Raw genomic sequence first — 26185 nt, 5'->3', positions numbered from 1 at the left:
CTGTACAGCATGGGCTGAAAGGCCACTCTTCCAGAAAGAAGCCATTACTCCAAAAGAAACATAAAGACAGGACAATGTTTGCAAGTGCACACAAGAATAAAAGCCTTAATTTTTGGAGACATGTCTTGTGGTCTGACAAAACTAAAATTGAACTGTTTGGCCATAATGACCATGATTACATTTTAAAGAAAAAAGGGATAAGCTTTGAAGCCCAATAACACCATCCCAACTATGAAACACGGGGGTGGAAGCATCATGTTGTGGGGTTGTTTTTCTGCAGGAGGGACTGGTGCACTTCACAAAATAAGCATCATGGGGAAATAATATGTGGCAATACTGAAGCAACATCTTAAGACATCAGCCAGGAATGTAGAGCTTGGGCAGAAATGGGTCTTTCAAATGGACAATGACCCAAAGCATACTGCCAAACTGGTTTCAAAGTGGCTTAAGAATAACAAAGTGAAGGTTTTGGAGTGGCCATCACAAAACCCTGATCTCAATCTGATTGAAAACTTATAAACAAAGCTGGAAAGCCAGGTGTGAGCAAGGCAACCTACAAACATGGCTCAGTTACACCAGTTCTGTCAGGAGGAATGGGCACAAATTCCTACCAACTATTGTGAGAAGCCTGTGGAAGGATATCCAAAACATTTCACCCAAGTCATACAGTATAAGGGCAATGGTACCAAATACTAATGAAATGGATGGAAATTTAACTTTTTTTTTTTTTTTTTAAGGCATTTTTATTACTTTCTGCATTCTCTCTCATATGAATGCCATTTTTTTTTTAAATTGCCTAATATTAAAATACTCTTCTTAGTAGCTGGATTGTACAGCCATTTGGAAATGAATTGTGCACAGTCTCATCAGGCCTAATAGATATACTTAAGGGTGTTGTCCTCTACTCGGACAGCCCATTCTCATTCCTCATGTTTGAGCCCCTGAAGCCAGGTGTACATGTCCTGGCTTTAGAGAGGTGCACTGCGCATGGCCGGAAGTCTCCAGAAGCTCAATGATGAGGGAATAAAGCCGTGCACATGTATGAGCTTTGTGTAGCGCTCTTGTAAGTCATGTTACCATGCCCACAGGGGTTATAACTTGCTAGGTGGGCTTACTAGTCTGAGGAACGTTAGAACACCCCATGGAGTAGTCAAAGGGTCATTTGCATATCATAAAGGGACTTTAGAAATACTTTTTCTAAACATCTGTTTGTGTCCAATGTAATAAAGGGACTGTTGCATAGGGAATTTAGATGGGTACACAGCTGCTGGTGGTTCTGGGGGCACGGGGCACCTCTCAGGTTCCCATTAACTTCTTATCTGTCCGATGGCGGGGAGAGGGCTTTTTCTTTGGTCCTCAGAGTAGTGGACAACACCATTAATGTATGTAGCCTATATTGTGCAATCTGGTGACAGATCTGATTTAATCACGACTATTTGCTATTTTTTGTGGGGTTGAGTGGTCAGCCAGCTTAGTTGGCAGTCTTGAGGTGCAAAACCATACAAAATATCTTCAATGACAATGATAATTAGATCTTGTATATATTTTTAATTACAAATGTATAAAATATGCTGTAAATAAAAAATTTTTGTATACACTTTTTTGCCTATACTTGTCAGTACTTCTTATTTTCCATTTATTTGGTGTATGTATGTCTATAGATGGTGATGGATATGCGCTAGTTGTCAGTAGCTGAGCGACGTGTTGCGGATAGACTTGGCACGCTGTTTGGCAGCATGTTGCTGTATTCTACACACGGAAATTGAACTTATATTTGACCCTTGGCACCTACAATGGAGTTTATTTTTGCAACTTGGATAATAAAAGCAGATATTTTCTCCAGACCTCCTCTGCGTACACAGGTTGTAGTTTTTATTGTGCACAGATGGTCGGGTGCTTAAATTGCAGTTGTGTTTGCAGTAATTATATTTTACATAGCTTGCAGTTGAAAAGTGAGGCTTTGCTTCCCATAAGCTTCAATTTGAGGCTGGAGATAAAAAAAAAAAATGCAGATATCTATTTTTTTTTTGTTTTCCTCTGTACCAGTAAAGAACATCTTTATTAAAGAGTTTCATGTATTTTTCTATGCTTCTTTTGTAAGTGAAAACTGCTCCTAAAATGGCAATATTGGGCTTTGTCCGTCAGTGTTTTAGGTATGTGTGTGTATATAAATATATGTGTATTAATCTAAAGTACAGGGGTTTTATGTTTTTTGCTTGTGTTTTTTGTTTTTGATTTATAGGCACGCTATATAATTGTAATAACGTGCATAGTGCCTGTAAAAAAAAAAAAAATAAATCAAAAAACCCCCACAAACTACTAATCCTTGGATCTACAGCTTTCCAGACAGTGTTTGTTCTTCCTTAAAAGGAACCTGTCAGCAGAAATTTCGCCCAAAACCTAAAAGATTCCCCCTCTGCAGCTCCTGGGCTGCATTCTAGAAAGGTCCCTGTTATTATTGTGCCCCATGTGAGACCAAAATAAAGAGTTTATAAAGTGGTACCTTTTTTGTATGCAGATTCTGTAAATGTGACATGGGGGCGGGCTCTCTGGCGTCCGTTATTCTGCCTCCTGGTCCTGTATGCCGCCCCCATCGCTCCTTTCCATAGCTGATGCACCGCCCACTGCTCCAGCCATCCCCGCGCATGCCCAGTGCCAGTCTCACGGGACTGAGCAGTGTGACCGCTGGTGACGTGTGCGCAGACAAGTGATTATGGGCGGGGCTGTGATTGTTATCAGCAAGTACCCGCCCATAATCTCGTGAGCGCGCAAACCTCTCCAGCGGTCACACTGTGCTCAGTGTAGATGCTAGACTGTATGGGCTGCTTCCAGGGATGACGTCCCTTTTGTCACGTGATAGGGGCGTGTTCAAAATACTATCACGTGACAAAGGGACGTCATCCCTGGAAGCAGCCCATACAGTCTAGCATCTACACTGGGCACAGTGTGACCGCTGGAGAGGTTTGCGCGCTCACGAGATTATGGGCGGGTACTTGCTGATAACAATCACAGCCCCGCCAATAATCACTTGTCTGCGCACACGTCACCAGCGGTCACACTGCTCAGTCCTGTGAGACTGGCACTGGGCATGCGTGGGGATGGCTGGAGCAGTGGGCGGTGCATCAGCTATGGAAAGGAGCGATGGGGGTGGCATACAGGACCAGGGGGCAGAATAACGGATGGCAGAGAGCCCGCCCCCGTGTCACATTTACAGAAGCTGCATACAAAAAGGTACCACTTTATAAAGTCTTTATTTTGGTCTCACATGGGTCACAATAATAACAGGGACCTTTCTAGAATGCAGCCCAGGAGCTGCAGAGGGGGAATCTTTTAGGTTTTGGGCGAAATTTCTGCTGACAGGTTCCCTTTAAGGCTACTTTCACACATCTGGTTTGAGCAATGCAGCTCAATCCGGCTGTGAAACCTATGCGGCGAAAACACCGCATCCTTTGCATAAGTTTTTACATGCGGCCCGTCCGTTTTTTTCCGGTTGCGGCACGCTACTGAGCATGCGTAGTGGAAGAAACCGCATGCGGCGGCCGGATGCGGTTTTTTCCGCATCGCGCCGCATCCGGCGTCCATAGGCAGGCATTGAAAAATGCGCCGCAGCGGCCGGATGCGGCGCGATGCATTTTTTTGCCGGAGAAAAAAACGTTGCAGGCAGCGTTCCATCCGGCCGCGGCATCAGCTAAATCTGCCGCATGCGGCAAAAACCGGACCGAACGCAAGCCCATGCGGCACAATACGGCACTAATGTAAGTCTATCCAAAAAACCCGCAACCGGCGGCAAAAAAACGGTTGCGTTTTTTCTGCAGAGCGCCGTATTGTGCCGCAGAGCAAAAACCGGATGTGTGAAAGTAGCCTTACCTGGCAGGTACCAGTAGTTTCGTCTGTACCTCTGTATACAGGTTGGCTCCATCTCTAACCTCGGACATTTGAATCCCCATCGCTGGTCCCTTCCATCCTCGCTCGGTCAGAACATAACCCATAAGGCACCACCGGAGCATTGCTTCTGGAGAGGTGGAGGATTTAGTAGATGAATAATATTTGGCCTTTTATTTTAGAACATTTATTTTTGCAGCTTCTTCCATTTGTTAAACCCTTGATTTATAATCCGTGTCATCTTTCGCTGTGGACATTAAGTAATTGCTATAAATTGTAACTCCTATTCTAGAAACTTTCACTTTAATATTCTCGTGACCTGTTCTGTAGTACACCTAGTATCTGGAGCTTTACTGCATGAATCAACTTGTGCCTTTTGAGCAAATGTCAAACATTACCCCCACAATTTTATTTATTTATTTTTTTTTCTATACGAAATGTTTTGGTTTTCTTTAACTTGCATCAGTGCCTGTGACAAGAGCAAATCTTTAATGGAAATGTCCAATTTATTGTCTTTTAGGTCCAAGATGGGCTTCCTGGAACTTAGGTGTTTTTATTTGCATCAGATGTGCTGGAATTCATAGAAACCTTGGTGTCCATATATCAAGAGTCAAGTCTGTCAACCTGGATCAATGGACGCCCGAACAGATGCAGGTAATCCCATGAATTTCTGTTCACGTACTCTACTGTTTCTCTGTGGATGGTGATAACCCCATTTATCCTTCCTACAGATGTATGGGTATATACTCATAGGTCATAGTTCCAGGGTATTGCATTACATACAGTAAAAGCATTATAGATAAGACATGAAATTTGATGTACAATTCTGTGGAGGACTCAATGTAAACTAAGCGGTAACATGGATCTGACATCCTGATAATCTAAAGTCTAATCTAAAATCTAGAGTTTACAGCCTTCGTCCCCACCCTGAAACAAAGTGCCATCAGTGGCGTCCGTTTTAGGGGCTGGGGTAGTCCTTGCTCCGCTGAGCAGTCCTCCTTTGTCACTTCCGACACATGCTCAGTAGGGTCTTGTCACTATTCCCCGTTCTCCGTGCACGGCGACAATGCGCTTTCTCACCGGCTCTGATGAGAAGTGACAACCCGGTAAGAGAGCGCACTGTCATTGCACATTGTAAGAAGCGAGCAGAGATCAGCCTACCCCCGTAAGTGACTTGTCTCCGCATGCACTGGGGTTCTGAAATTAGCGTTATCACAAAAGGAGTAGTAAAAGTAACTAGGGGATGATGGAGAATTTTTTACTAACACTTATTAAAAAAATAAAAAATTGAGTAAGACGTTAGAGATTTAGTATTAAAATAAAAATTCTTTCCAACCACTGCTTTAATGCCGGGTCCGTTTAGTATGTAAATATTAATTCTTTACTTTAATTGTCCATCAGCTCCCTTCACATCCCCAATTATTCTTTTAGTTATAAAAGATGTGATCATATGTAATGTTGCACTAGTAATAAAATCCACTTCAGTGAAACTAGTAGCCACATTTTCTATCGATCCGCTTTCCGTTCAGTTCCTCTGTTGTGCACCATTTTTGGGAGTATACGCCTTTTGGAGGCGGACATCCAGGCTTAGTAGACTGCGTCTGGGAGTCCGCCTCCAGTAAGCGTATACTCCCGAAAATGGTGGACAGCACGTGGTGACTCACTCTGCACCGTTCTAGTCAGTGGCCCCATTGGTGCATATATCCGAAACCTGTTTTTGGGATTTCTGATGAAAGCCCCAACGGACCACTCAACAAGGAGAGGAATGCAGTGTGAAAGTGGCCTTACTTAGTGCCTCCCTCACAAAATAATACAGCTCAATCTGTGTAATCATCATTTCCTGCTTTAAAGGGAATCTGGCATTTAGGTTTTTTGCCTCTTAATAAGAGACAGAGACCCTGACTCTAGCAATGTCCCTTACTGAGCTGCTTGCTGATATAATCACTGTTTTATCAGCAGGAGATTACTAGAGGACTAGTAAACCTTTTGCCATGTAGTCCTCCATCATGAGCTCTATAATTCTGCTCGCACCACTGATTTGCAGATTTCTGCCTGTGCAAACTGTACACAGAAGCTGTCAATCAGTGCTGTTTTACAGAGCTCAACATTTAGAAAACTGATATACCTCTAGTGATCTCCCGCAGATTAAAGTGATTTTCTTTAAAGCAGGAATGGTTCATTTCCATGGGTAGACTCTCTCAAGAACTGCAATGATTAGGCCTCAGACTCCTTTAAGTTTTAAGAGCGCTCACATAGCATTCAAGACTGAACTCTGCTTTGCAGGCGACGATTACAGTCTGACGCTTGCCAGTGCACGCTTCAGAATGTTCTTTGTGGGGGAGTTAGCGCTCACATCATGACAGCAGCAATCTGTGCCTACAATGTGATAAGTATTCACCATATAAATAATATATATATAATAGGAGACACTGGTGAATACTTATCACATTGTAGGCACAGATTGCTGCTGTCATGATGTGAGCGCTAACTCCCCCACAAAGAACATTCTGAAGCGTGCACTGGCAAGCGTCAGACTGTAATCGTCGCCTGCAAAGCAGAGTTCAGTCTTGAATGCTATGTGAGCGCTCTTAAAACTTAAAGGAGTCTGAGGCCTAATCATTGCAGTTCTTGAGAGAGTATGACATAGGATACACTGAGACTGCTGTATACATCACATAGGATAGGAGCCTAAGGCCGATGTGTGTGTGTATATATGTGTGTAACGGTTGAGTAGTGATAAATTTACCACTTTTTGGGAGACCTGCATTGATCTATGCAACTGTGCGAACAGTTCTATACAAAACTTATCAATGCAAAGAGTCAATTGTGCACCAGACAAGCGCAAATCTGGAAAATCAGTTGCGAGTAGCGATATCAATACCACCTAATCTCACACATCTCACCGTAGAGAAGCCGCTTCAGCCATCACATTAGGGGTGAGTTAATTGAATGTTTGACCAAAGCTAGCAGGATAATGATAATTTTGTACGGCCCGCGCCTAATGATATAAATATCCAAATGGCCCTTGGCAGAAAAAAAGCTTTCCATCCCCTGCCTTACCGGGAACCCTGCTCCGCCTAACAAAGGGGACCATGATATTACCCTGAAATGTACGATCAAAGCAGCCTCGTGTTTACTATGCAGGCATTGTAATAATACATATTAACGCCGAAAAATCCTTACTGCTTGAATACAGGACTGGAATTATTCCATAGGGTAAAAAAAATGGAGGAAAGTTTTTTTATTTTTTTTAATAAAGATTTGCGGAGAGAATGCCTTTAATTGGAGCAGTGCCCTAGCCCCTAGCAGGGCATGATCCTCCGGCGTCTGATGACAATATTGCTTTCTGTGAAGTGGTGAGACGAGGGGTCGGAGTAAAGGTGGCATATCCCTGCGCAGTCCTCTGCTTCCATTTCCTAATGTGTTTCATTGTTTCTGCACTGCCAGCGGTCCAAGCTTCTCTATTACGCCATGTGGATTGGGGCCCTCTGTAACACTATAAATCTTAAGAAACGTTTTGCCTGTAGCTTATCTTACTTTTCAGCCACTCATTTCCCCAAAGTTTTGTGTTTGTGCCTCTTTGTGCTTGGCTCTTGTCAGACGTGAGCCACATATTTATGCTAGGTGCTATTAGCAGAACACGTCTAATCTCCTGGCACAGCAGCTGTGAAATGAAATGGCAATGCCTGGAAGGAGAGCACATCATCAATGCGCTCCACAAACCCCAGGAGTGGGGTCCTACATCTACCCCAGAGGAGAGCTTCGGAAATATCTTCTTCAAGCCTTTAACTAGTTAGCAGCAGATTTGTGCGTGTGTGCCTGCTGTATATGACGGATGATGACTGGATGTGAAGCATGCAGATGTCTGGTTGGAAATGATTTAGCTTGTAAGGATCACTTTGCTTTTTTGGAGTATTTGAACTGCTGGTAAATGAAAGCATTGCCGCTTTTGGGAGGGATGTGATCTGCAGAATATGTCTTTGATCCGAGATGAGCTAATGATTGGAAGACCGTGTACTATCTATACGAAGACACATTTTGGATTATAGGCAGTAATATCCGACACCATTTATTGTGACTCCCGTCAGCTGAAACTGACCATACTCATTAGATAATTAATAGAAGACTGCCTGTCCCCTGACATCTGCTGTTGGCATAAACAAGGATCAGTCATCATCAGGAGAGGAGCAAGAAACCTGCCAGTGTGTGATCCCTCTCTTTCTGCTCATACCGCCATACATGCCCAAGTCACAATACTGCGGTAGCTGGCCATCTGCTTCTACCGACTCCCACCCTGTTTTGGGCACCGAAGGGCGCAGGTCATGGCATAGGTTCTCTGCTCTCAAGGCGCCTGCCTTCATCTTGTAATTGATGTATTTCTCAAGCCAAGTCTTAAGGCCCTGTCACACACAGAGATAAATCTGCGGCAGATCTGTGGTTGCAGTGAAATTGTGGACAATCAGTGCCAGGTTTGTGGCTGTGTACAAATGGAACAATATGTCCATGATTTCACTGCAACCACAGATCTGCCAAAGATTTATCTCTGTGTGTGACGGGGCCTTAAGGCTGTAATCTGTTTGTATGGGTCATGAAGGACTCCGGCCCTATCAGTTTATACTAATACTTGAGACAGCATACAGTGGCATCTATAGTGAAAAAATAAAATGAGAGCCTGTGGGGAAAAAAGGGGCGCAATTGGGTCTTACCAGGTAGACAAGGGGAGAGAGAAGATGAAGAATCTACTCCCCTATAGGGTTGTGAAAGGGTCACAACACCTAGAATCATATTTAATGGTGGAGATAGCTGCGACACCGTAGATTCAGGCATGTAGGAACATCAAAGGAGACTGGTTTTCATCGCCGCGCATTTTCACTACTCAGAAGACGAAAATTATATCATCCAAGTCTTTATTGAAAGATCTAATACAAGTCAACGCATTTCTGGGGTGACAGCCCCCATCTTCAAGACAAAATAGCAAGGACAAGGATTGTGATATCCTTGACCTTGCTTTTTTCTCCTGAAGGGGGCTGTGACCTCAGAAACGGGTTGACTTGTATTAGCTTTTTCAATAAAGACTTGGATGATATAATTTTCGTCTTCTGAGTGGTGAAAAAGCGCGGCGATGAAAACTGGTGTCCTTTGATATTTCTACCATATTGAAAAAATAAAAACACCCCTACCCCCCATCATAAAATCTAAATGATGATTTACAGTGGCAAGAAGGAGGAATGACGTCTGTAAACTTGAAGTGTAGGTTTGGAGAGTCTCCAATGTAGGGGCAGAGGCACTCATTCCAGCAATGTGTCACTTACTGGACTGCTTTAGTGAAGATTTAATAAAATCATAAGGAGATGACTAGTAAACCTGCTGCCATGTAGTCCTCCATATTCATGAGCCCAGCACTAATTGTCAGCTTTCTGCCTATGCAGTGTTTATAGAAAGCTGCCGATCGGCGGTGTGGGTGGGGTTATACAGAAGTCAGCATTCAGAGAACTGATAGATAAAACAATGATTTTCTTAAAACTACAGCAAGCAGCCCAGTAAGTGACATCACTGCATAGATCAGGGTCTCGCCCTTAGATTGGGTAGGAAGAGCCTGGGGACAGATTCCCTTTTAATATTCATATTGGCCCACTTTCACTGGACGGGGGCTAAATGTGTGTTCTTTTTGCCTCGATCTGTCCAGTATGTATCTGCATTTATTCATAGGCGAGCACAGTTCTCTTCTACACAATGGTGATTTCTGCCAGACATGTGAGAGATTGTGATGACCCCTGTGTTCAGCTCATGGCTCCACGCTCGAGTTTTGAGCCTCAGCTGTTATATATGTTACTTTGCATTACACTTGTTTTCAGAGGGTGTAAATTTGTTATGTTTTAGTGGATAAGATTGCTATTTTGGTATCTTTTTGCATTTTCCTTCAAGGCAGACTGGATCCTCTGGGATAGGATGACACTCTGCTGTAATTATCACCATTGTGAATACGGTATTCTCACTTAGTCCCATCGGGCCCGGCTTGGCGCTCTGCTCCTATGCTAGGCTGCCTTTGCAACTATCAGATGGATCACATTATGAAATTCCCAAATGTAATAACATGTACAGGGGGATACAGCCTCATTCTGTGAAATAGTTCTTGTCATAAATGGCAATGCTGCACAATAAAGGATCAGGGCTTTATTTCCTGATATATAAACACTTAAAGCGTTCCAATTACCAGGAATTTCCTATATAACCTAAAGCCAGTGCTATACTGGCACCATCAGGCTGATTCTATACATACCTTTAGTTGTCAGCTCAGATGTATAGGTTTTGAAACACAAGCATGTAAAGTTTGTAAAATGAGCAGATTTTTGAATGACAGCAGCTGCTGATCAGCTGATAGCTGGGGTGGGGGTTTGATATTTATTCCCGCCCACCTGCCTGTCCATCATCCCCCTGCTATTTATGCTAATTCTATTATAGAATTGTTTTACTAACTGACTAGAAGGACCTGTGCTGATGTCATACCCATGTGACCAGAAGGAGTGGGGCCTCAGCCAACACCGCTGATACCAGGAAGCAACATTATTTTTCTGTTGGCTGAGGCCCCTCCTCTTCTGGTCACATGGGTATGACATCAGCACAGGTCCTTCTAATCAGTAAAACTATTCTATAATAGAACTAACATAAATAACAGGGGGAGGACAGGTAGGGGGGCGGTAATCACTATGAAAACCCACTCCAGCTATCAGCTGATCGGCAGCTGCAGCCACTCAAAAAACTGTTCATTTTACAAACTTTACTTGCTTGTGTTTAAAAACCTATTCATCCTAGCTGATAACTAAAGGTATGTATAGAATCAGCCTGATGGTGCCAGTATAGCACTGGCTTTAGCTTGTATACGAAAATCCTACCATTTTTTATTTCTATATGTATCAGTTCCTCATGTTTTCAAAATCTCTGTTTGCATTTAGTGTAGATCCTTCATTGTTTCCAATCTCCGGAGACAGGAATCTGCTTTATTCATGTCATTGGGTAGTATCTTAAGACAATTACTGCATCACAAGATGAGCGGTAGGAGCCGGCTGTACTACACAGCCAGCAACTTGCCAGAAGTGCAGGAATCCCCGCTAGCGCCAATCCCGACCATTTAACCGTTCCTTATAAAAATGAAATGTATGCACAGTTGTTAGCGCCAATCCATACTTTAGGAGGAGTATTTTAGTAGAAAACTAAGTTTTTCCTTGAAGAACTTACTAAAATATCGGTGTTTTAATAACAAACTTGAGGAGCAATAAAAAATTATATTTAAATAAAACCTGTTCATAAATAAGAACTGCAGCCCTGTTCTTCATGGAGCGGCATCTGCTCCATTTATTGTTAATGGGCTTGCTGGAGAAAGTAGTGCACCACTTGTCGTTCCTAGCCAGCTATGTAGACCATAAATAGAGTGGTAGCCAAATATGCTTGCCTTCGCTCCATTCCATTAGTGGCTACAGGGTCCCAGCCTTAGGATCGCTTGGGCTCACAGTAAGTCGGTATTCCCATCTTTTGGATAGAGGTCAACTGGTTACTTTGTGAATAACCATTTAACATAGTTGCTGCAATGCAGTTATTATTGGACGAAATGTCATTCCGACAAGTGTATGTTTGGTCTATGTGCGCCACATACCGCTCACAGACCTATTACAGCCAATTAATGGTCCGTGTGTACCAAATCGCAGTAGGCACTTTTCTGGTCCGATTTGCTGACCATAAGGCTCTGTGCCCACGTGTGCATATTGCATGCAGTTACACTGCGTATTGCACTGCAGCGTAACTGCATATGTCCTGCGTCCCCAGCACAATCTATGAAGATTGTGCATAATCCATGCGCACGTTGCGTTTTAGAACGCATCAATCTGCATGCTGCCAAATCGTTGCGTTCTAAAAAGCAACATGTCACTTATTCCGTGCGCTTTGGGTGCAGGTCCCGTTCTGTCTATGGTGGGGGCTGCATCCAGAGCGCATGAAATCGGCTTTTCACTGCATTCATTACGCAGTGTTTCTGCAGCGATTTGAAGCGCACATGTGCTGTTCAAATCGCTGCAGAAATTTCTGCAGGGACACAACGCAACGTGGGCACACAGCCTAATAGTGGTGCAATGTAAAGGCAGCTCTAGCACCCATCTGCAGTGTGAACAAGGACCTCAAACTGCATACAGCACCTGTGACGTCCTCCATTTGTGGATGAGACTGGCCTGTTTTTCACTCTATACACAGCACAGGTTGTCAGCTCGCCATCTTTAGTTGCTTAATTGCAGATTAGTACACATCTCATCTTTTATCTTTTAGAAAGTGTGTTTTCACATGAATTTTTCTTAAACTGTGTTCACACAGGACATCTTTTTCTGTGTTTTAGGTGCACAGACACACCTAAAAACATGCATTTCCTTCCCCCAGCAAAGTCTATGAGATTTCTATTTTGCTGTCCACACTGGGCATCTCTTGTTGGCTGCGTTTTTGAAGATGCAGCATGTCAATTATTTTTGCATTTTTTTCCAGCGTTTTTGAGCTTGTCCAATCAATAGATTTGACTTAAAAAAAAAAACAAAAAAAAACCACATTGGGCAAAATGCGGTAAAAATGCGGCAAAAATACATGCATTTTTTGTGTTTTTTCCACGGGTGTATTTTTTGTGCTTTTTTTTTTTTTCTTCCTTTTGGGGCGAAAACCACAATCTTTGTGGTTAGAAAAGATGTAGTGTGTGAACATAGCCTTAAAGGAGTTGTCCGACATAAACTCAAAAATTTTTGGTAAGCTAATCTGTGCTGTATTGTCATATAAAACACCCCTACATTGTTATTTTTTGTTTTCTAACTTTTGTTCCTCTTGAATTCACCCTTTATTCTCTGCAGCTCTTTGTTTAAATTCAGCTCCAGCAAACATGACCACTTCCTGTGCAAAACCTCAGTCAGAGCTGTCACCACCCGGACTCAGTGTCCAGCCTCGCCCCCTGCCCGCTCCCTGCACACACATTCCCTTTCAGTATTCTTCCCCAGCACCTGACCTGGTATCACTACAGCATTGCAAATAACAGCCCCACATCAGGCTCTGCACCCCACACCACATAGGGCTCTGCACCGCTCACGCACATATGGCTCTGCACACTACACGCACACATATGGCTTTGCACACCACACACACGCACATATGGCTTTGCACACCACACACACGCACTTATGGTTCTGCACGCGCACGTCGGGCTCTGCACCGCGCGCGCACGTCGGCCTCTGCACCGCGCGCGCACGTCGGCCTCTGCACCGCGCGCGCACGTCGGGCTCTGCACCGCGCGCGCACGTCGGGCTCTGCACCGCGCGCGCACGTCGGGCTCTGCACCGCGCGCGCACGTCGGGCTCTGCACCGCGCGCGCACGTCGGGCTCTGCACCGCGCGCGCACGTCGGGCTCTGCACCGCGCGCGCACGTCGGGCTCTGCACCGCGCGCGCACGTCGGGCTCTGCACCGCGCGCGCACGTCGGGCTCTGCACCGCGCGCGCACGTCGGGCTCTGCACCGCGCGCGCACGTCGGGCTCTGCACCGCGCGCGCACGTCGGGCTCTGCACCGCGCGCGCACGTCGGGCTCTGCACCGCGCGCGCACGTCGGGCTCTGCACCGCGCGCGCACGTCGGGCTCTGCACCGCCCCCCACCTACCCCATAGGGAACACATGTAGGGAGTACATACTCACCCGTCCTTGGTCCCCGCCGCTCCTGCACGTTCGCGCGCAGTCTGTGTTCTGGACATATCAGCACAGTAGTGACGTCACCGCTGTGCTGAAGAGAGCACAGACAGTGCGACAGTGATGAGAAGCAGCGCTGCAGGACCTCACCCTGCCTTTTTTGCCACACATTGACTGTAATGAAATTTTTCACGAATAAAACACCAGCATATTAAAAGCAACTTTGATTGGATATTCTCCTTTTCTTCAATTGTGTGCCAGGTTTTTCTATAATATTGGAATTACTTTTTTCTCCCGAGCACCGATCCTCTCAGTAGTAGAGCGCAGCTTATCTCTCCTCAACAAACTTGTTGGATAGTCAGCAGTACTTGGCTCAGGCTGTAGTAACATCAGCAGTGCTTGGCTCAGGCTGTAGTAACAATCAAACTTCATAAGTGATCTGTGTGAGCCTGCCATGGCAGCAGGTCGTAAGAGAGACCCTATTTGGGTTCATTTTGTTTAGATGCCAGCAGCAGATCTTGGAAAGAAAGGTGCAAGAACAAAGTGCAAATACTGTCAAAAGGATATCCAAGGACTTGTTTGCCGTTTGAAATCACATTATGAAAACTGCAACCAGAAGGGAAATGAAGATGTTGATAGTGATACAACTAATGTCAATGAACCCCCACAGCTTCTTATGCACCAGGAGCCTAGTACTAGTGGTAAGTCTGGCAATTAATTTACAACCTATTTTTTTAACAGACATTTTACTGGGATGGTTAAAGTCTATGAAAAGAAAAATTTCTATCACTGGTAGTTCTGGAGTATGGAATTTAAATTTATGTTAAGGCAATATTTCACAGAAAATTAACGCTAAAGGACATGTGCACCTTTTATTTTTTTAAGGTGCACATGTTCCCCCCCCCCCCCCCCCCCGCAGCGCTCTTACCTCCGATCCCCGCAGCGCTGAGATCCGTGGCTTCGTTTTGACCGTCCGCCTCCCGTCCTCCGGTTGCGGCCTACTCGCAGTGATCCAGCGGCGTGACGTCAGCTGGCCGCACGCTCCATTGAAATGAATGGAGGCGCGCTCGCGGACGGGCAGAACGAAGCCACGGATCCCCGCAGCGCTGACATCGGAGGTAAGCGAGCTGCGGGGGGAGGACATGTGCACACTGTGACTGGCTGCACCTTAAAAAATAAAGGTGCACATGTCCTTTAAGTAAAAATAGTGTGTATACGCTTATTTTTTTTTTTATTGTAGGCTGCAATTCACTTTTGAAGTCTGCCAAATTGACCATTTTAAAAAAAAAACATTTTTAAAACTTTTGTGACATAATTTTTTTCAGTTGCTGAGGTTCTGATATTAGTTACCAGTATTACAGCAACCTCACCGGAAAACTTGAGTAGCATAACTTTTGAGACAGCCCTTATAGGACGAGGACCATTACATTGTTCAAAAAGTTTGTTTCAATATTTTCGTTATATTTCTTCAAATACGCAGTCGATTTATATTTTTAATTTCTGTGCTTTCAGGGTCAAATATGGCTTGTGCTGCACGTGACAATCAATATCTGGGTACAACTTCAACAAAGCAGCCCAAAAAACTTTGCGTGCAACAAAGTGTAGAAAAATTCATCTTAAAGACTACGACGAGCCAGAAAGAACATTTTGATGAATGAATTGCTAAATTCATATTTGCAACCAATTCTTCTTTCCGACTAGTTGAGCACCCATTGTTTGTACAAATGATCGAAGGAATTAGACCAGGCTACAAACCACCAAGTAGATGTGATATCTCAGGAAAACATCTTCAGGCTGTATACGACATAGAAAGAGCGGCTTGTACAAAATATTTGAAAGACAAGGTTGTTAACATGAGCTTGGATGGTTGGAGCAACATCCACAACGACCCCATAATTTGCACTTGTGTCACAACAGAAGATGGTGAAACTTACCTTACAGACACAATCGACACATCTGGAAATTCACATACTGCTGAATATTTACTTGAAATTGCTAAGAAATCAATTCACCAATGCCAAGAACAGTTTGGATGTAAAGTAAGGAGCTTAGTTACTGATAATGCAAGCAATGTGGCAAAAATGCGAGCGGAACTGGCACAGGATGACACAAATGTCATTACATACGGTTGTTCTGCCCATTTGTTGCATCTTTTGGCAAAATACCTGCATATTTTGGGTGTCAAGGAACATGTTGTAGAAATTGTTAAATATTTCCGCAATAATCATTTTGCACATGCAACCTACAAGGAAATGGGAGGACTGAAGTTGGTTCTACCACAAGATGTTAGATGGAATACCTTGGCTGACTGCTTGGAACTGTTTATTAACAACTGGTCAAAATTACTGTCCATTTGCGAAACACATCGGGATAAAATTGATGCTAATATACGAAGCAAAGTATTAAATCTTGGTGTGAAGAGAAATGCCGAGGACCTTTTGGAAAGGTTAAAGCCAATATCGATTGCGTTGGATAAAATGCAGAAAGATACTGCAACCATAGCTGATGCCACAGAAGTTTGGAAAGATTTAGAAGGTTCTCTAGATCTCTTGAACCTCTCAAACAATGTAAAGGTTGCAATACAGCACCGCAAGGACCAAGCATTAAAAGAAGAACACTATTTAGCCAATATCTTGCATCCCATCTACAGAGGGAAAAAATTATCTGAGGCGGAAATCAACTCTGCAATGGAGTGGCTCGCCAATACTAACCATGACATTGTGGCAACTGTGCTGAAATTGAAGTGTGAATCTGCACCATTTCAAAAATACATGTTTGCAGATAACGTCGTTAATGAACTAAAACCACTGGACTGGTGGAAGTCGCAATCACTTGTTCTTCCAGCAAAGATAATAAATCTAGCTACTCAGCTACTGACTGCATCGGCTTCATCCGCAGGAGTAGAGAGATTGTTTTCTTCATTTGGTTTTGTGCACACAACAGTCCGAAACCGCTTAGGAACTGCTAAAGCAGGACAACTGGTTTTCCTATTAAAAGTCCTAAATAAACAGTAGGCTTAAAGAACTGATGTATTCACTGAAGATGTTTGCTTACTTCAAACGATAGAGATAGGCTATTGTTAAAAAGTACTTAAGGCCCAGTCACACACAACGACTTACCAGCGATCCCGAAAACGATGCGACCTGATAGGGATCGCAGGTAAGTCGCTGGGAGGTCGCAGGTGAGATGTCACACAGTCAGATCTTACCAGCGATGCAGGAACAATACAGGTCGCAGTAGCGACCTGTATAACGATCTCAGCAGTCACTGTGACCCTGTCACACAGTGTCAAACACAGCAATGTGTCCTGCCCAGCAGGACATCGCCTTTGAAGAAAATGGTCTAGACCATTCTGCAACGATTAGCGATCTCACAGCAGGGGCCTGATCGCTGGTAAGTGACACACATAACGAGATCGCTAACGGGATCGCTACTGCGTCACCAAACGGTGACTCAGCTGCGATCTCGCTAGTGATCTCGTTATGTGTGGCAGTACCTTTACTCTCTGTAGTTCAATTCTGAGTGTTTAATAGTGCAAATAAAAATTATTAGGTTTCATAATCAACTGTTTTAATATTTTTATTTGTGTAAAACAATTAGATTTGCAAAAAGACAAAGTTTTGCTTGTGTACAACTTGATTAAAAAATCTGATTTAAATCAAATGATTTAAATCAAAAAAATCTGATTTTTTTTGATTTTTTTAAAAAAATCAAGCTTTTTATCCACCCTGATTTAGAATAAGACAAAAAAAACACCACCCTCTTTCACCACGTTTTTAGAATCCCCAAATACCCCTCCAGGTCTGGCGTAATCCACACTAGGTCCTATGATGCATCCAGCTCTGCTACATGAAGCTGACAGAAGTCGCCGTAGAGCACCGCTGCTCTCTGTGAGCTCCATCTAGCAGCTGAAGTGGGTCGCGCTGTCAGCGATGACGTCACTCAGGTTACCCGCGGCCACCGCTCTCAGGAGGAGGATTCGAGCTGGCCACGGGTAACCTGAGTGACTGCACCGCTGATCGTGTGGCTCACTTCATTCATTCAGGGGAGTTGCGGTCACCGGTGAGTCCTTCACCTGTGATCGCAAATCCGGTAGCGGCACACAGACAGAGCAGCACGATGACAATGAAGTCGGGTGAAGTTCATGCGAGTTCATTCTGATCGCGCGGCTCTGTCTGGCAGCCAGCCATGCTCTATGGGAATGTAGCAGAGCTGAGTGGGACCGCACTGTCTCAAAATGCATTCAAAATGCATCCAAATCGCAGCGTTTTGGATGCTTTTTGAAACGCACATGCAATGTTAAGCATGAGGAAGGAAACGTGAATGAGCAGAGCTGCAGTGTAAAGCATGAGGAAGAGAACGTGAATGAGCAGAGCTGCAGTGTAAAGCATGAGGAAGAGAACGTGAATGAGGAGAGAGAGACCAGGCATGATTTCAGACGATTTCCAACCTTCTACAGGCTGTGCACATACTATTTCTTAGCGATTTCCCCTCTTACTTTGGTTTGAGAGCTGTTCTGGCGACTACATAAACGCCACGTGCTGCTCTGACCACGTTATTCAAAGACACCAGAAATGCAATGTGCCCATACTGTTTCTGCCTTTTCCCATCCATTTCAGCCCTTTTCTCAGTCACCACAGCTCGCCGTTAGGTCCAACGTGAAATTATTCGGATTTCCCATACTTACCTTGCGCATCGAATATTTGCGAATAGTGGCGACCTATTTGTGGGATATATTGGTATTTGATCATCCCTAGTAATAAGCTTCTTTCTGTGTTTTAGAAGCAGCTTGGTAACTCTAGAATCTTCCTATATGCTTGTTCCTGTACTGATTGGCTCTTGGACCCATCTCCGCTCTGGTTATACTCTAAGCTTGCCGTCCCTTTAATCCGTACATCCTACACATATGTAATTGTGCAGCTCCGGAGTCTACGTCCATGTGTAACATTTTGTGTTGTGTTTTGGATCCATCGCTTGCTAATTAAGCTGAGTAGACTTTTCCTCTTGAGTCCTCCTTCTCCACTAAGATAGATTATACAGCTGATAGCTCTTGGCACATTTGACGGATTCATCCATCAACATGTTTCTGAAAATATTACACTAATAATTATCTCTTTCTATCTAAATCATCGTGTAGGTTTTTTCAGGTCTTTTTGACAATTCCTCTGAAGTGTTAAACTGGATGTGGAAAAAATGTTAATAGTTTTTTAGTTTGTATTATTTAGCCATTCACATGAGTGTCAGCTGCATGATATTCCTTCATATTAATCATCTCCTGCATGGTGCTACAATAGTGCTCGTTGGGAACCGGTACTAGAACATAATTTGCTTCCACTCTGTAGACTATGTATTAAGCGAAGTATACCTTATATTATTTTATAATAGACAATACGACACTGTAATATGTTGTCAGAAAAAAGAACCCCCCCCGCCTCTTGAATTCACCAACCAGTAAGAAAAACGGCTGAGATCTGTCTAGTTTAATGCAAAACTGGCTTAAAGGGGTTGTCCAGTGAAAACAAGTCATCACCTATGCATAGATCAAGTGGTAACTGGCTGATCATCGAGTGTCCCACTTCTGGGATCCTCACCAATCGGCACGTTAAGTAACTTTTATCCCCGGTACAAAATGGGATAGCAGATGGTCATGCTCAATTTGGGGTTGCCAGAAAAAAAAATATGGAACAGAGGTCGCACATGTGTCTCTCCATTCTAAGGGAAGTGTCACATGACTGTATATTTTCCCATGCGAGAGAATAGTGTTCGTTATGTTAATGACACTGAGAGTGATCCAGTGTCACACCTGGTTTGGCTTCTAACTCCCCAGTTGTCATGGCAGTATCAGGCACTGTTCATACAACAAACTCCAACACTCCACACTGTGGTTTCTCTGGTGATCCTGAGTAAGGCTGGTGTCATATTTGAGTGCCTCGCGTGTAACTCACGCAAGTCTCTTATTGAATCACCCGGCACGGCCGCACATTCTCCTGACAGGAGCGGTTCGGTTGCATGTATCTCTATGCAGCTAAGACCCTCTTGATCAGAGAGTGTGCGGCCATGATGGGTGATGCAATGAGGCACTTGCAAATGTGACTCTAGCCTTACACAGGTAGTCTCGGGCATCGACCAGCTGTGTGTTAATTAGTGGTCAGGATGGCAGGAGTTAAATCCTACTGGCCTGCTGCATATTTCTGGGATCACATGTTGTGGGAAGACCTATTTTCTACTGCCCACATTTTTAAGATTGAGGAATCTGTCTTCCCATGTTGACGATAGCTTTTGCTACATCGGTCCATGTGGTGGTGTATCCCAGTGCTGCTGGTATTTGTAGTGCTTTGTACATGGAGTTGTTGTGGAGTTCTCTTGTTTCCTCCTTGTTCATATTTTCCTCATCACTTGTTTTCTAATACCTCTGTGTGAGCATGAGTGAATGAGTTTTTTCTTTGTCGCTCCATTGGGAGACCCAGACAATTGGGGGTGTATAGCTTCTGCCTCCGGAGGCCACACAAAGTATTACACTTAAAAGTGTAAAGCCCCTCCCCTTCTGCCTATACACCCCCCCGTGCATCACGGGCTCCTCAGTTTTTATGCTTTGTGCGAAGGAGGCACACATGCACGCATAGCTCCACAATTTAGTCAGCAGCAGCAGCTGCTGACTATATCGGATGGAAGAAAAGAGGGCCCATAACAGGGCCCCCAGCATGCTCCCTTCTCACCCCACTCTGGTCGGCGGTGTTGTTAAGGTTGAGGTACCCATTGCGGGTACATAGGCAGGAGCCACATGCTGTTTTCCTTCCCCATTCCTTAAGGGCTCTGGGTGAAGTGGGATCCTAATCGGTCTCCAGACACTGGGACCGTGCTCCCTCCGCAGCCCCTGGGGAATCTGCTGGACAGGAGCCGGGTATCGTCAGGGACAAGGCCCTGCTACTGTGAGGTACTCTGTGTCCCCTTGGGGACGGCGCATGGAGCGCCTGTGTTATACACGCTGCAGCACTGCTGGGTGTGTTGGTGCGCCGGGACTACCGCGCTGGCCGCGCTTGTTTGCCGGCCGCGCTTATAACTTTAGTCCCCGGCTTCTGCGGCCTAGTACCACATACTCCCGCCCCCCGGCCTGCCAGTCAGGGGAAGGGAGGGACGCTGCACTGGACGTCAGCGCTGAGGGCTGGAGCATACTTTGTATCCTCCTCCCCCCTCACTGAGCACAGTGGGGCACCAGATTCCCGCACTTTCTAGGGCACGCCCACGGCCCCCTCCTCCTCACAGAACGCTGACAGCCATTCCTGTCAGCACTTCTGAAGCTGGAGAGGAGAGACAACACGGCTCTGGGAGGCCCAGGCAGGGAATCTGGTGGTCACGCAACCGCTTTGGGCGGTCGGTAAGCCGCACCTGTTACTAGGTGCTGGCCCCCCTGGGTATATATATATATATATATATATATATGTACGGTCGCACTGTTGGTTTTTGGCTATATACCCTCCCGGATTGTACTCTGAGGAGACAACAGCATGTCGTCCGCAAAAAGCAAGGGTGCCAAAGCACAGGCTTACTTTGCAACCTGTACCTCATGTGCGGCTATGCTACCGGCAGGTTCCACCTACCCTCATTGTGTACAATGCTCGGCCCCTGCGGCACTTACTCAGCCGGAGCCTCTGCCACTGGTGGCCCAGGTGGAACCACCTGCTACCACTGTCCAGGTGACAGGGACGGAGTTTGCAGTATTCGCTGACAAACTTTCTGAGTCTATGGATAAATGGTCTGCTAAGATACTAGAAGTCTTGCAGTCCAGACCGGTAACACAGGCCCCGGGCACTGTGGAATCATTGACCCCAGGCCCCCCTCGGTTGGAGCAGCAAAGTGCTCCTGGGGTGACTCATAGGTCCCAAGGTGAGGTCTCCGACACGGACCGCAGTCCCAGACCGCCTAAGCGGGCTCGCTGGGAGCTTCCCTCGACCTCATCACACTGCTCAGGGTCTCAGCAGGAGGACTCTCTAGAGGATGAAGCGGAGGTGGCAGATCAGGACTCTGATCCTGAGGCCGCTCTCAACCTGGAGACGCCATAGTGAATGACCTTATAGCGTCCATCAATCAGGTGTTGGATCTTTCTCCCCCAGCTCCTCCAATTGAGGAGTCAGCTTCTCAGCAGGAGAAATTCCGTTTTAGGTTTCCCAAACGTACAATGAGTACGTTTCTGGATCACTCCGACTTCAGAGAGGCAGTACAGAAACACCGAGCTTGTCCAGATAAGCGCTTTTCTAAGCGCCTTAAGGACACACGTTATCCCTTCCCCCTGACGTTGTCAAGGGTTGGGCTCAGTGTCCCAAGGTGGATCCTCCAGTCTCCAGACTGGCGGCCAGATCCATAGTTGCAGTGGAAGATGGGGCTTCACTCAAAGATGCCACTGACAGACAGATGGAACTCTGGCTGAAATCCATCTATGAAGCTATCGGCGCGTCCTTTGCTCCGGCATTTGCAGCCGTATGGGCACTCCAAGCTATCTCAGCTTGTCACTCGCAGATTAATGCAGTCACACGTGTCTCTGCTCCGCAAGTGGTGTCCTTAACCTCTCAGGCGTCGGCATTTGCGTCCTACGCCATTAATGCTGTCCTGGACTCGGCGAGCCGTACGGCGGTAGCATCCGCCAATTCGGTGGCAGTCCGCAGGGCCTTGTGGCTACATGAATGGAAGTCAGACTCTGCTTCCAAAAAGTTCTTAACCGGTTTGCCACTTTCTGGCGACCGCCTGTTTGGTGAGCGATTGGATGAAATCATTAAACAATCCAAGGGAAAGGACTCATCCTTACCCCAGTCCAAACCAAACAGACCTCAACAACGGAAGGTACAATTGAGGTTTCGGTCCTTTCGGCCCGCGGGCAGGTCTCAATTCTCCTCGTCCAACAGGCCACAGAAGGGTCAGAGGGACTCCGATTCATGGCGGTCTAAGTCACGTCCTAAAAAGACCGCCGGAGGAACCGCTCCCAAAGCGGCCTCCTCATGACTTTCGGCCTCTTCAAACCGCATCCTCGGTCGGTGGCAGGCTCTCCCGCTTTTGCGACGCCTGGCTGCCACAGGTACAAGACCGTTGGGTGAGAGACATTCTGTCTCACGGTTACAGGATAGAGTTCAGCTCTCGTCCTCCGACTCGTTTCTTCAGAACATCTCCGCCCCCCGAGCGAGCCGATGCTCTTCTTCAGGCGGTGAGCACTCTGAAGGCAGAAGGAGTGGTGATCCCTGTTCCTCTTCAGCAACAGGGTCACGGTTTTTACTCCAACTTGTTTGTGGTGCCAAAAAAGGACGGATCTTTCCGTCCTGTTCTGGACCTAAAACTGCTCAACAAACACGTAAAAACCAGGCTTTTCCGGATGGAATCGCTCCGCTCCGTCATCGCCTCAATGTCCCAAGGAGATTTCCTAGCATCAATCGACATCAAAGATGCTTATCTCCACGTACCGATTGCACCAGAGCATCAGCGCTTCCTGCGTTTCGCCATAGGGGACGAACACCTTCAGTTCGTGGCACTGCCTTTCGGCCTGGCGACAGCCCCACGGGTTTTCACCAAGGTCATGGCAACAGTGGTAGCAGTCCTACACTCTCAGGGACACTCGGTGATCCCTTACTTAGACGATCTGCTTGTCAAGGCACCCTCTCGAGTGGCATGCCAACACAGCCTGGACATTGCTCTGGAGACTCTCCAGAGATTCGGGTGGATCATCAATTTCCCAAAGTCAAATTTGACACCGGCCCAATCACTGACATATCTTGGCATGGAGTTTCATACTCTCTCAACGATAGTGAAGCTTCCGCTGAACAAACAGCGTTCACTACAGACAGGGGTGCAATCTCTCCTTCAAGGCCAGTCACACCCCTTGAGGCGCCTCATGCACTTCCTAGGGAAGATGGTGGCAGCAATGGAGGCAGTTCCTTTTGCGCAGTTTCATCTGCATCCACTTCAGTGGGACATTCTCCGCAAATGGGACAGGAAGTCGACATCCCTCGACAGGAACGTCTCCCTTTCTCAGGCAGCCAAAGCCTCCCTTCGGTGGTGGCTTCTTCCCACTTCATTGTCGAAGGGGAAATCCTTCCTACCCCCATCCTGGGCGGTGGTCACGACGGACGCGAGTCTGTCAGGGTGGGGAGCGGTCTTTCTCCACCACAGGGCTCAGGGTACCTGGACTCAGCCGGAGTCCTCCCTTCAGATCAATGTTCTGGAGATAAGGGCAGTGTATCTTGCCCTAAAGGCGTTCCAGCCGTGGCTGGAAGGCAAGCAGATCCGAATTCAGTCGGACAACTCCACCGCGGTGGCATACATCAACCACCAAGGTGGAACACGCAGTCGGCAAGCCTTCCAGGAAGTCCGGCGGATTCTGCTGTGGGTGGAAGCCACAGCCTCCACCATATCCGCAGTTCACATCCCGGGCGTAGAAAACTGGGAAGCAGACTTTCTCAGTCGCCAGGGCATGGACGCAGGGGAATGGTCCCTTCACCCGGACGTGTTTCAAGAGATCTGTTGCCGCTGGGGGATGCCGGACGTCGACCTAATGGCGTCACGGCACAACAACAAGGTCCCGGCATTCATGGCACGGTCTCAAGATCACAGAGCTCTGGCGGCGGACGCATTAGTTCAGAATTGGTCGCAGTTTCAACTGCCTTATGTGTTTCCTCCTCTGGCACTGCTGCCCAGAGTGTTACGCAAGATCAGGTCCGACTGCCGCCGCGCCATCCTCGTCGCTCCAGACTGGCCGAGGATGTCGTGGTACCCGGATCTGTGGCATCTCACGGTGGGCCAACCGTGGGCACTACCAGACCGACCAGACTTGCTGTCTCAAGGGCCGTTTTTCCATCTGAATTCTGCGGCCCTCAACCTGACTGTGTGGCCATTGAGTCCTGGATCCTAGCGTCTTCAGGGTTATCTCAAGAGGTCATTGCCACTATGAAACAGGCCAGGAAACCAACGTCCGCCAAGATCTACCACAGGACGTGGAGGATATTCTTATCCTGGTGCTCTGATCAGGGTTTTACTCCCTGGCCATTTGCCTTGCCCACTTTTCTTTCCTTCCTTCAATCCGGATTGGAAAAGGGTTTGTCGCTCGGCTCCCTTAAGGGACAAGTCTCAGCGCTCTCTGTGTTTTTTCAGAAGCGCCTGGCCACACTTCCACAGGTACGCACGTTCCTGCAGGGGGTTTGTCACATAGTCCCTCCTTACAAGCGTCCGTTAGAACCCTGGGATCTGAACAGGGTGCTGATGGCTCTTCAGAAACCACCGTTCGAGCCAATGAGGGATATTTCTCTTTCACGCCTTTCGCAGAAGGTGGTCTTCCTAGTGGCAGTCACATCACTTCGGAGAGTGTCTGAGCTAGCTGCACTGTCATGCAAAGCCCCCTTCCTGGTGTTTCACCAGGACAAGGTGGTTCTGCGTCCGGTTCCGGAATTTCTCCCTAAGGTGGTATCCCCTTTTCATCTCAATCAGGATATCTCCTTACCTTCTTTTTGCCCTCATCCAGTTCACCAATGTGAAAAGGATTTGCACTTGTTAGATCTTGTAAGAGCACTCAGACTCTACATTTCTCGTACGGCGCCCCTGCGCCGCTCGGATGCGCTCTTTGTCCTTGTCGCTGGCCAGCGTAAAGGGTCGCAGGCTTCCAAGTCAACCTTGGCTCGGTGGATCAAGGAACCAATTCTTGAAGCCTACCGTTCTTCTGGGCTTCCGGTTCCTTCAGGGCTGAAAGCCCATTCTACCAGAGTGTAATACTTATTATATGTTCTGAGGATTTCGATAGCGTAGGGCAATGATCAGCAGAGACGAGTTTTTGATACAAGATGTTTTATAATCTGTAACCACGATAGATAACAACGGAACAAACACAGCAATACAAATACACACAATACCTTCCCGAAACGGAGCGGAGGGAATTCCCGGGGCCACGCACCGGACTCCCCCAGGGAGACCACCAGAGCGAACCCCTATACAGGGACTGTCCGGCAATCACCCCGGAAGGCCTAAATGCGCAGCAGCCGGGACACAAGGGGCAAGCGGTAAAAGTCCAGGAGTGTCCGTACGGGATGATTGTCCAGAGTGGTTACGAACCAGAGAGAACCGGGCAGAGTGCTGACCGAAGATGGCAGACGGAATCCGGGCACAGCTTGAGAAACCGGGTAAGGTCCAGAGTCGGTCGGTCGGTAGTCTTTAGGAGGATCCAAAAGCAATCAGGATTAGCAGCAGCAAAGCAGGAGCACACAGCAAGCAGTATACTCAGGCACTGGACTGGGCTGAGAGGCGGCCTTTTAAGCAGCTGGACAGGAAGTAGGGCAACAGAACCTTAAAACTCCATGTTAACTGAGGGCAAGCTCATTCAAAAGAGAACTGGAAAACCTGGAAACCTGACACAGAGCCGTGGGTGCGTCCTGGGCATTGCGGCACCAGGCTACGGCTCAGCAGGTGTGTCAGGCGGCTACCTGGTCGAGCCTGCACACTTTCACGAAACACTATCAGGTGCATACCTATGCTTCGGCAGATGCCAGCCTAGGTAGGCGAGTCCTGTAGGCGGCGGTTGCCCACCTGTAGGAAGGGGCCGTTTTTACGGCTCTATTACGAGGTATTATTTTACCTACC

The 26185-nt window shown here is 46.6% G+C and overlaps 1 protein-coding gene across 2 annotated transcripts in view; it reads left to right on the top strand.

Moving 5' to 3' along the window:
* SMAP1 (small ArfGAP 1) overlaps positions 1-26185 on the top strand; it is a 315731-nt gene that overhangs the window by 61744 nt on the left and 227802 nt on the right. For both annotated transcript variants that reach the window (XM_075340237.1, XM_075340236.1), the window contains exon 2: positions 4403-4536. In XM_075340237.1, coding sequence (XP_075196352.1) covers positions 4403-4536 — 134 coding nt within the window. The remainder of the gene's footprint in view (positions 1-4402; positions 4537-26185) is intronic.

This window comes from Anomaloglossus baeobatrachus, chromosome 3, assembly GCF_048569485.1.
Source record: "Anomaloglossus baeobatrachus isolate aAnoBae1 chromosome 3, aAnoBae1.hap1, whole genome shotgun sequence".
NCBI classification, from domain to species: domain Eukaryota; kingdom Metazoa; phylum Chordata; class Amphibia; order Anura; family Aromobatidae; genus Anomaloglossus; species Anomaloglossus baeobatrachus.
The sequence above is the reverse complement of the archived record's forward strand: the minus strand, read 5'-3'. Positions and strand labels throughout refer to the sequence as shown.